The 11,990-nt window shown below is 33.4% G+C and overlaps 1 protein-coding gene across 3 annotated transcripts; it reads left to right on the top strand.

Annotated features, from left to right (window-relative positions):
- Positions 1-889: 889 nt before the first annotated feature.
- LOC145017851 (ATP-dependent DNA helicase Q-like 4A) lies at positions 890-8,842 on the top strand. Of its 3 annotated transcripts, none has more exons than XM_078975807.1 (26): positions 890-1,209; positions 2,002-2,116; positions 2,221-2,400; positions 2,500-2,557; positions 2,647-3,132; positions 3,218-3,379; positions 3,467-3,594; positions 3,904-4,273; positions 4,353-4,484; positions 4,570-4,656; positions 4,771-4,898; positions 5,126-5,246; positions 5,446-5,597; positions 5,684-5,819; positions 5,937-6,060; positions 6,161-6,231; positions 6,334-6,402; positions 6,515-6,634; positions 6,739-6,897; positions 6,971-7,051; positions 7,129-7,287; positions 7,443-7,498; positions 7,703-7,856; positions 7,927-8,030; positions 8,100-8,177; positions 8,290-8,842. In XM_078975807.1, the coding sequence occupies exons 2-26, from the start codon at positions 2,094-2,096 to the stop codon at positions 8,699-8,701; spliced, it is 3,750 nt and encodes a 1,249-aa protein (XP_078831933.1). In that variant the 5' UTR covers positions 890-1,209; positions 2,002-2,093; the 3' UTR covers positions 8,702-8,842. The 3 variants fall into 3 exon arrangements, with proteins under 3 accessions (XP_078831933.1, XP_078831934.1, XP_078831932.1); XM_078975808.1 differs by having other exon boundaries at positions 890-1,214; positions 2,224-2,400; XM_078975806.1 differs by having other exon boundaries at positions 890-1,214.
- The last annotated feature ends 3,148 nt before the right edge of the window (positions 8,843-11,990 follow it).

Raw genomic sequence — 11,990 nt, 5'->3', positions numbered from 1 at the left:
ATTCATCGTTCCTCAGAGGTTTAAAGCGATCCGCAAAGCCCCCTCTGTGGATCTCGTGATCATTTTCCAAAACTCAAAATTTCTTGGTTAAATGCTTAAAACATCCTCTCAATTTTGGTTATTTCATGAATTTTCTCTTGTTAATTATATTGATTGTGATGATGTAATATACTTTTGCTAACAAATATTTTCCGGCTAAAAGATATTTTATGTTTTATGATGTTTTTTAGTATGATATTTATTGTAATGACTTTAATATTATTCTAAAGATTATTATAAACTACCTATACGATGAGTGTTTCACAACCACAATATACAAACATAATAAGTTTGTGTCTGCTGTTTAAACTTCAGGCCACCTGATTCGAAAACTTCTTATAGGGTCACTCAAACTGTAGCTATGTATCTATGGTAAAGTGGGTGTGTTTACCGACGACAAAAGCGATATGGTGGATAAGAGCAAAATAATATTTTTAAATCCATTGAGACCATTCGAGTTAAAAAAGTTCAGGATTAAATGTGTAGGCTACACCAAATCATACAAATTATTTATACAATTTAAACTAAAAGTGATTGATATAACAAATTTAGTTGTGGATAAAAAGATAAAAATAGTGGGTTTTTAATTTATTGTAAATGATAATAAAAAATAGAGTGATTAAAATAAAAAAAATAAGTTCAATGATCAATGATAGCTTAAACAAAATATTATGAGTAAGATAAAACACCTAGAAAAATTCAGTGACTAATTATAACTTTGACAACATCCTCTATTCCCGATTAACATGACTAAAATAAATAAAAAAAACAAGTTTAATAACCGATGATAACTCAAACCTAAACCCCTTTGTTTCTATGTGGAAATGAAGCTCGTAAAAGTGGCTATGAATCTATGATACCATTTTGCTTCTATGTGGAAATGAAGCTCATAAAAGGGGCTATGAATTTACGATACCATTTTGTTTCTATGTGGAAATGAATTTAAAGTGGAACCAAACAGAATGCGGGTCGGGTTGAAACCGGAATGATGATTCGCGCCCTAATCACGACCCACAAATATCCCGCCACTTCGCACGCCCTTCGATTTCAAAGAATTTTAGTTCTCTATCTCCCCCCCCTCTAACACTCCACCAGCGAACGCCAGCAACACCGCCGCCAGACTATCATTTCCGACTGAAGCTTTCATCGATTAAATTTATATTTCCAGCGGTTAGGTTGTTCTCTCTCATCCTATTTTATTTTTCATTTCTATGTATCAATGTTAGGTCATATGGTAGCTTTCATCTCCAGTGAATACACCACAAATGCATGCACCATGAGGTCCTGGATGTTCAAGTTGTTTAGAATTTCAAAATTAATCAGTAGCTATACTTCCGGAAATGCTTATTTTTTTACACTGGTCTGTTTGTTATTCATAAATTAAGTGTTGAAATGGTATTCAAGTAGTTAATATAACCTAGGCAATCATAATGATTTATAGAACCAATATAGCTCAAATTGGAGTCATTCAGCATGAATGTAGCTGAGAATCCGAAACAATGTCATCTTAGCGTTCTTTGGAAAATATTTTTAGAGTGTCCTTTCATCTAGACAGTCAACAAACAGTAAGTCGATTATAAAGGGACCCGAGAACACTAATGTACATTGATAAACAGTCTATCTCTGTCGATCTGTGCTGTTTGATTGTGAAATATGGTTTGAACATGGAACTAATTTCTCACTACTGGATATTTCTTTTTACAATGACCATTTTTACTACGGCAGTAGTTATGTCTTTTATATATCTCTAAATAGAGTTTGAGGAAAATTACACCAATTGCTACTTGTGTCTTGCTTGCTAGTGTAATCCTACAGTAGTTGCAAAAGCACGTGTCTTTCTTGGATGTTTTCATGCTCATGTTCCAACAATCGTACATTTTTGCACTTGCTGTTCATCAGTGAAACTTTTTTTTTGTTATTCATCTTACATTTGTGTTTGTCATCTCTTCTGTCTGTTTATAGATATCATTTCAAATTGGCATCAAGGGCTGTATCTCATTTATTGTTTTATAAGATGGGGGAATGTGCTTGTTTCTAGATGAGCTTGTTAGTGAATGACAGAGGCAAACCATATGAAGTACGAACTCTGGTTCATTTTTCTCTTTATAATTTTGTTTGATGACAACACGTCTTTTTCTTTTTCTGTTCTTTTTTGTTTTATATTCTGTGGTTTAATCTCAGTAGAAACGACTTTGGTGGAGGTTCTAATCATGTGGACAAGCCTACAAGGGACAATTGGTCTCAACATGCCAAAGCACATGATAATTTTTCAAACCAAGATAAATTCTTGAAATCAAGTTTCCTTTTCTCTTTGTCAACACAAAAACCTTGTGTTGAAGGAGCCATGTCAGCAGCTGTAAGGTACAGTTTCCATGATTTACTGAAACTAATTCTATTTCTATAATTTGCTCTTTTCCATGATATCATTTTTGGGACTTCACTGTTTTTCATTTGTTGTAGATCACTTTCTTCCCAATTTCAAAATGTTACAAACTCACAAAGTCAAAATGTTGACAAGGTAACACTTTTTTATTTAATTTACATTGTCATCTTTTATGTCTTTATATTTTATAACTGTTTGGTCAACTGATATATACGCTTTTACAGGCTTGGCAAGCTCTTTCCAACCTCAAGTTGTCTTCTAGGAATTATATAAAACCTGGTAAAAGCAGACCACTGGCTAATAATGGTGGTTCTACTTCTGCTTCATTTCAAGATGTTAGAAAACCTACTCAACACTTTTCCTCTTATGCGAATAACAAAAATTTGGGACAAAATCAAGCACACCAATCAAATGAAACATATGTGGCGGAAGCTTCTGGAAGGTTTGGAACTATGTTTAGTGGTGGTTATGCATCAAATCCCATGGAAGCTTCTGGAAGAAATATGAATGCATCATACAACAATGCCACAAATCATGGTGGTTATGCATCACATCCCATGGAAGCTTCTAGAAGAAATATGAATGCATCATACAACAATGCTACAAATTCAGGTCATGGCATACACAAGTATGGTACAAATGCAAGCCACTTCAAAGGGTTTCAAGAAACTGACACTGGTGGCATTGATGATGATGATGATATCCTTCTGGTAATTCATGCTACTAAATAAGGCCTTGATAAACAATGTATCTTAAAGTTGTTTAATTTCATCATCAATCAACTTCAATTTTCAGAATCTTGATTTGGATCAAATAGTCTCTGAACACTACCAGTCATCTTGCACACCACCATCATCAACCTTGAAGTTTCCACCTGTCAATCCAGCTAGCATTTCAAGACATGATGACATAAGTTTGCCTCCAGAACTATGTGTGGAATGCAGTCATGGTTTTAAGGTAAGTAACTCAAATCATTAAACATTTGATCTTTGTTAGTTCTGTGGTGGACTCTAATTTTATGCCTAACTTTTAAAATTGGTTCAGCTAGGACTTTGTCCTGAAGCTTCGAATCATTTGCAAATAATGAAGGACATGCTCATTTCAATATCAAATGATCTACTTGACAATGTTGACCTGAATTCAGATCAAATAGAGAAGCTTCGCCAAGATAGGTATCCTTCCTTTTCTGCCTTCTGAAAATAAAAATGCAGTCTTATAATCAGTTTTAAAAAAAAAGATAATAATTCTAGAATCAATGAGAAGTTTGGTACTTTTAGTAGCATTTAAAAAAAAAGAACCAGTATACAAGTGAATCAATGCATTCAGTTTTGTTTTCCCATCTTTTTCTATTATCTTAATTCATTATTTGCGCCCTCATTGACAACAATATCAGAATTGTTACCTGATATATGTATATGTGTGTATATATATATATATATATATATATATATATATATATATATATATATATTTTATAACAGGATAATGCTGAATAAGCAAATCCAACAGCTTGAGAAACATCTTCAATCTAGAATGGTTGATCATGAAGGACCCAAATCAAACTTCACACCAAATACTGCTGCCACTAGATCTTTTCAGTATGAAACTCCTCCAACATTTGCTTCAAGAATTGATGCCACAAGACTTGATGATCAATTTTACATGCATAATGAGAATAATAGATGGAATTCACCATCAGTATCATATTCCTCAGTTAGCAATGTCAGTGTTTCTTCAGCCCCTGTAGAGAGGGAACCATACATTCCAAAGTATGTAGAAGTCAATTACATTGAAGGTTCAGATGACAAGAACTGGAGTAAGCGGGATTTTCCATGGACCAAGGAGATGGAGGTATGTGTGACAGTGTGACAATCACCATTTACCACCAACATGAATTAGGGGTATAATCGTCTTTTTATTCTGCTCTTAGGCTAATAACAAAAAGGTGTTTGGGAATCACTCATTCCGACCTAATCAAAGAGAAGTGATTAACGCGACAATGAGTGGGAAGGATGTTTTTGTTTTAATGCCAACTGGAGGTGGAAAAAGTCTGACTTATCAGGTACCGCATTCCCTTTTTGTTTCCCCATTTTAAAATATTTATTAATTTCCCATAATTGTTGAACTCTGTTTTTCTTTTTTTGCAGCTTCCTGCTCTTATTTGTCCTGGTATAACATTGGTAATCTCACCTCTTGTTTCACTGATTCAAGATCAAATAATGCATCTTTTGCAGGTATATGAAAATTTTCACATTCACTGTATTGGTCTTTTTTTTTTCTTTCAAGATGTATATTGAGTTTTTTAAAATAGAAAGATGCTATATTATCTTTTTATGGTTGCACCATAGGCAAACATTCCTGCTGCTTACTTAAGTGCCACTATGGAGTGGAGTGAGCAACAAGAGATTCTAAGAGAGCTTTGCTCAGACAACTGTAACTACAAGCTGTTATATGTCACCCCAGAGAAAGTGGCAAAGTGAGTTCCTATTATCTTTCTTAAAGTATGGCCATCTTATTATGAAAAAAATACAATATGTTTGAATTTGACTAGAGACAAGTTCAACAATCTCATATATCTTTATCTGGAAACAAAGTTCCTTGAAATAATAATGCAAGCATGTGAAGTGCACTCATTTTAACTAATACCTTTTCGATCCTACTATTATATTGCTAATCACTCTTTTAATTGTTACATGAGTGCAGAAGTGACTTTTTGCTACGACAATTGGAAAACATACATGCAAGAGAATTACTATCTAGATTTGTGATTGATGAAGCACATTGTGTAAGCCAATGGGGACATGATTTCAGGCCAGATTATCAGGTGATAGCTTTTGACTACATTATCTTTAAAAGATCTACCCAATTTTAGCTTGTTTCTTTTTTCTTTGTGTATATGGATTACAAAAGCTGTAAAAGTTCGATGCTATAATAAACAAATCAATGAAAGTACATTGCTATTTCTTTTATATAAAAAGTATGCTACATTGTTAAACTGACAACAAATGTGTTATTGTATACAGGGTCTTGGGATTTTGAAGCAAAAATTTCCAACAGTACCTGTACTGGCTTTAACTGCAACTGCTACAGCCAGTGTAAAGGAAGATGTAGTGCAGGCTCTTGGTTTAGTTGACTGTGTTATTTTTAGGCAGAGTTTCAATCGCCCAAATTTAAGGTATGATTTACTTCTAAATATTGTATGCTATAAATCACAACGTGTTGACTGTGGTTGACCTTGTAATATTTATGTTAATATTTCAGGTTTTCAGTTGTCCCCAAGACAAAAAAATGTATTGAGGAGATGCATGAATTCATTAAGAAGAGTCATTTTGATGAATGTGGAATCATTTACTGTCTTTCAAGGATGGACTGTGAAAAAGTTGCTGAGAAGTTGAAGGTTCTTCAGACTTCAGATACAAGTTTTGGAATATATATATATATATATATATATATATATATATATATATATATATTTATATATCTAGTTATTAATTTGTGGAGATACTGTTTTCAGGAGTATGGGCACAAAGTAGGTTTTTATCATGGTTCTATGGATCCTGATATGCGTGCATTAGTACAAAGGCAGTGGAGTAAAGATGAGATTAATATAATATGTGCAACTGTGGCCTTTGGAATGGGTATGAATAAGAATAAGAATAATGTTATGATCCAGTAATTGTTGTGGTTATTTTTATATGAATAATGAATAAGAATAATGTTATGTTGTAATTATTTCAGGTATTAATAAACCGGATGTTCGGTTTGTGATTCATCATTCTCTTCCTAAATCAATCGAGGGTTACCATCAGGTATTAGTTTTTAGTTTTTTATTTTTATAGTTAATTTTTAAAAAAGACATGTGTTGAGTTGAAGTCAATAATAAATCTGAATTCCATGGAGCTGTGATGTAGGAGTGTGGGCGTGCAGGAAGAGATGGCCAGCTTTCTTCCTGTGTGTTGTATTATAGTTATAGTGATTATGTAAGTCATTGCTGAAATCCTATTATCTAGTTGTTGATTACGTGCAAGAAATAGCAACGTACTTTCAATGATCTGTTTTTTTTATTATTGTTATTAATATTTTTATTTACAGATCCGGGTGAAGCTAATGCTTAGTTATGGAGCTGAACAAACCTCTTTTGCATCTCCTCGTATGGGTACATCAAATTCAGGAAGGATACTGGAAACAAATACTGAAAACCTTTTAAGAATGGTACTAGAAAATCTTTCTAGTGATATTTTCAATAGTTAGGTTTACAAGGGCATTTACGTCTTTTGCACAGCCGAGGTTTCTAATAATTTGACTTTTTGTTACAGGTCAGTTACTGTGAAAACGATGTTGACTGCAGACGTTTTCTACAACTTGTCCATTTTGGGGAAAAGTTTGACTCTTTCAACTGCAGAAAAACATGTGATAATTGTTTGAAAAGTCAAACCCTTGTGGAAAAAGATGTCACTGAAGTTGCAAAACACTTGGTTAGAAATCATAAATCTGCACTTCTTTATCTAGTGACATTAGAAGTTATGTGCTTATTGTTTTAATGTGCAGGTTGACTTGGTCAAACTAACACAGCAGCAAGTCTCGGCATCTCACATCTTGGATGTCTACAGGGGTTCCATGAGCCAAATTGTAGTTTTCTCAATATTTTGTTATTTGTGATTTGTGAATTGTGATTTTGATGTTGTTGACTTTGTGGAAAAATGAAGGTTAAAAAGTACAAACATGATAAATTAAGATTGCATGGAGCTGGAAAAAATGCAGCCAAAGGGGAAGCATCGCGTGTGCTTCGTCATCTTGTTGTTGAGGAGATTCTTGTGGAAGATGTAAAGAAAAGTGATTATGGATCTGCATCATCGGTTTTGAAGGTAAGAAATACCAATCTACTTTTATTTTTATTTTATTTTTTAAAATTTTAGCAGTGAAAATTGCTTTGTATTGATGCCATAATAGGAAGAAATGAAAATATTCTTTTTTTTTTTTTTTTTTTTTTTTTTTTTTTGTGTGTGTGTGTTGTGTTTAGGTAAATGAAAAGAAGGCTGGAAGTTTAATTGCAGGTCGGCAGACCATAACTTTAAGGTCCATCCACTCCTTTCATTTCATACTCCTAAAATTATTCCCATCACATATTTTTTTATATATTTTTCTTTTTACAACAGCTAAATGCTACATATAACTGGTTAGATTTTATAGAGTATAATGCTGTAATAGGAAAAAGCTGAATGAATGTAGGATATGGCTTTAATAAACAGATGCTTAATGGTTTTTTTGGTTGCCTTATAGATTTCCTTCTGTTGTTAAAGCATTCAAGTCCTTAAGAAATGATGCAACTCCAGCAAGAGGCTTATCAACATCAACAGTAACATCAACATCAGCATCAAAACAAAACCCTGTGCAATTAGACACTTCTGCTCAACCTCAGACACAAGGAGACTCAGTATGTTGACTTTTTTTTTTTTTTTTCTAAATTATTTTATTAAATTTCATACTATAATATTTGTAAACAGGCGCTTTCAGCAAAGCTATACTCGGCTTTGCGACTCCTTCGAACTCATCTACTCAGGGAAGCATCCGAAAAGGGCATGTCATACTCCGCACATCACATTTTCGTGTAAGGGCAAATTTGTAAAAAAACAAAGTTACAAGTAAAAAAGAAACGTCTGACTTTTGTTGATTTTAGGAACGAAACACTACACGATATCGGGAGAAAGATTCCCAGAACTAAAGAAGAGCTTCTTGAAGTTCATGGAATTGGCAAGTAAGTTAGTTGCTTAATAATAATAGAGTATATTTACAGTTTTTGTTTTATATATAGATATTAAGATATATGATTGTTTTGAGTTATAAGAGAAACGCTGATAACAACACAGGGCAAAAGTAAGCAAGTATGGGGATCGAGTTTTGAAAATCATTGAAGACACTGTAAATGCTCATTACAACAACACTACAGATAAAACCAAAAGCAAAAGCAAAAGCAGCAGCAACAGTACAGATTCCATAAAAAGAAGGAGAAACACATTAGACAAAATCCCAAATGGGGATTTAGGTTATGAAGATGAAGATGATTTTGTTGCAAGCACTGCTCGTTCAAAGAAAAGGGTACTTGAAAAACCAAAACCGGATCCAGTTGCAGAAGCTGTTGACTATTTTTATGAAATTCCAGATGAGGATTTGGATTTGGAGTTGTTTGACAAGGTCTGTGAGATCCACACAAACACTTCAAATCCAAAGACTGAAACTGAAAGGAAGAATACTGGAGGACGAGTGTTACCTTCTTGGTGAATATGTCACCTGTAGAGTTAGTTGTACAGTTGATAATGGGATATTCTATTTAGTAACAGACGAGTTTGTTGTTTTCTTTTTATTTATGTTGTATATACATTTTTATCTTTCACTACTTATGTTGATTTCCTTTTTGCGCAATGTACATGTTGAAGTTTGAAATTTATGTCAATGGGACAAAAACTACAACTTTTTGTTATATCCAAAAGGTAAGATTGTATTAAAGAAATTGATGATTACACTGCTGTAAATTAGCCTAGATTAGTTCTCTAGTTAGCTGTATTGATGATTATATCTTTTCTAGTTTAAGCATCCTGTTTATAAAGAAAGATATATAGAAAAATATTTCATTGAACATTCTGTGTTTCTTTATGGTATCAGAGTAGTATAGGTTCTGATTTCTTTTCTTCATCATCTTTACACACCTTTTCTTTCTTCATGGAATCTGAAAGTTCTTCCGGTGTCAGAAATAATTCATAAAATCAAGACCATGTCTATGGAGTTATTCCTTTTCATTTCATCACTTCACATAACAACTCACAAGCTTAATGGGCAAAGCAAAACTACCTACAATAGGCTCAATTGGTAAAAAAAATAAATGGTCATCTGTGAGAGAGGCAAACTTGGTTATCTCACAGGTGATCTTCTAGCTACCCTACTTACAAAACATGGCAAGCTGGGAATTCTATTCTTCTCACTTGGCTTAAGTTATTTTATAATAAAGAGGCTGTTGATTTTGATTGTGATATATGTCCACTTGCCAAAGATACTAATCTTCGGTATCACATGTCCCTCCTACTCAATGTTTTAAAAACCGGTTTTTCAGTTGAACTAGCATAGTGACTGGTTCCCGGTTCAACCGGTTTCTATAATTTTCATCATTTTTCCTAATTTCCTACACACACATAGACATCCACAAATTTAAACATTAAATATACACATAAATACAAGTTGAAAATCAGTCCAAATACATTAAAAACACATAACCATAAGTTTTACTTCAATCCACGTACATCAAAAATAAAATAAAGTATAATACATAAACAATATATAGTTTTAAATGAATATAAACACATAAAAAACTTTACAACATTTACTACGTGTTTTTATTCAAAGAAATCTAACTAGATGTGAAATAGTAGATGATAAGAATGATGTGATTGGACTGTAATCTGATGATGATGATGCAATAGACACTTATGCTTTATGTCTTCTCATTTCAAAATCAGTTAATTTGTTAAACAATTTTAAATAATATAGTAGTGTTTCATACACTTTGATAGCAGCAACAATAGTTCCATACTCATCACAAAGTTGTGATAATATATGAACCAATAAGTCTTCTTTTACAGGACTTTGTGCAAGTGCCAAATCATCAGTAATGACTCACATATCCTGGAGATATTTAGATATGGAGCAGTTACATTTGGGATTTTTGACAAGTTTGGACTTGAGAGAAATGACATGAGACCTAGACCCACTGGCAAAGCTAGCACTGAGTCGTTCCTAAGCCTCCAATGATGTGGCAACTGACGAAATTAGGCATGAACGGAGCCACGATTTAGGAATAAAACAATAACAAATTATTGGTTAATTATAAATTACAAGAATTAAATATGTTATAAGATTTAGAATTTACCTATTATTAGATGGAGAATGGAATCGTGTTGTATATTAAAGAGTAAATTACACGAATGGTCCCTATAATTTGCACGTATATCATTAACTTATTTTTTTAACTCGGAAGGTTACTGCTGTTTGTTTTTGTTACGCGCTTGGTCCATATTATTTGTTTTTGTTACGCCTTTGGTATCTGTCTTACCTAAAATGATTATTATCTAAATAGGGAAAAATGGTGAGGTAGGTAAGGTAAGGTGAGAGTAGGTAGGGTTGGGGTGTGTTTATTTAAGTAAATTAAAAAAAAATCAAGGGCAAAATAGTCTTTTTAGGTAAGACAGTGACTGAATGTGTAACAAAAACAAATAATATGAACCTTCCAAGTTAAAAAAATAAGTTAGGAACCAAACATCCAAATTACCGTAAACCATAGGGATCATTCGTGTAATTTACTCTATATCAAATTAGAACATCTTCTAAACTAGAACAAAAGAGGTAGTGACTTTCAAAAGTAAAATAGATGGAGGGGCTTTAGCTTTTAGTTTCGGCTGCCCCTATAGCTCTGTCATTGAAATTAGGGGCTGAATTGAGTCCGAGTAACAACCGAGAATAACACTGGTGATCGTTTGGTCCGGACGGTACCAGAGAAGATACTCTAGATTTGATCTAGGACCATCTTTATCTCAGGGATGGCAAAAAAGTCCGAACCCGATGGGGAAACCCGAAACCTGATCATTTCGGGTCGTTATCAGGTTTTTTACCGGGTTCGGGGTAGGGAGTGGGTTCTCCACGTCCCGTCCCGATTATATATATATATATATATATATATATATATATATATATATATATATATATATATATATATATATATATATATATATATATATACGTCTAGGTCCGGACGGTACCAGAGAAGATACTCTAGATTTGATCTAGGACCATCTTTATCTCAGGGATGGCAAAAAAGCCCGAACCCGATGGGGAAACCCGAAACCCGATCATTTCGGGTCGTTATCGGGTTTTTTACCGGGTTTGGGGCAGGGAGTGGGTTCTCCCCGTCCCGCCCCGATTATATATATATATATATACTACGAATCCTTTTGATGTTAATTGCATGCATTCAAAGATAAAATACTTACTGTGGACAATCTCTTTAGTTTTGAAAAACATGGTGTGAATGATCATTTTTTATGTTTTGACGTATTACACTAAATTTAATTCAAATAATCTTTTTAGTTATTAACAATTATTTATGTTTTGACGTATTATACTAAACTTAAATTTTTAGTTATTAACAATTTTTAGTATAACGTCTGGTTTATTTTATTAAAGTAATGTATCATATTTTTAATTTAAAAGGGAGGCTAGATAATGTATTTTTAATAAGACATCGGGGTACCCTAAAACGGAATAAAGATTTTGTTATGAATTATTATAAACCTCATAAGATACCTCAAACCCGACGAGAAAACCCGAAACCCAATGGGGCACCCCGATAAGATACCCGAAAAATATCGGGGCGGGTTTGGAAAACCATGCCCCCCCACGAACCCGCCCCGTTGCCATTCCTACTTTATCTTCCAGAAATCGTGTTGAAAGCTTTTGGTTGCCAGCGATAAACACATCAAGTTCAACTCTTCAAGTCCTATTAGAGTGGATTCAACTTGATGGC

The sequence above is a fragment of the Lactuca saligna genome, chromosome 9 (genome assembly GCF_052625555.1).
Source record: "Lactuca saligna cultivar CGN05327 chromosome 9, ASM5262555v1, whole genome shotgun sequence".
NCBI classification, from domain to species: Eukaryota; Viridiplantae; Streptophyta; class Magnoliopsida; order Asterales; family Asteraceae; genus Lactuca; species Lactuca saligna.
The sequence above is the reverse complement of the archived record's forward strand: the minus strand, read 5'-3'. Positions and strand labels throughout refer to the sequence as shown.

Excerpts from the sequence above, each read along its gene's own strand:
- LOC145017851 (XM_078975807.1), top strand. The coding sequence starts at position 2,094 with ATGACAGAGGCAAACCATATGAA. Across the intron at positions 7,288-7,442 it reads CTGCATCATCGGTTTTGAAG|GTAAATGAAAAGAAGGCTGG; the intron begins GTAAGAAATACC and ends TGTTGTGTTTAG. Across the intron at positions 8,031-8,099 it reads TCCGCACATCACATTTTCGT|GAACGAAACACTACACGATA; the intron begins GTAAGGGCAAAT and ends TGTTGATTTTAG.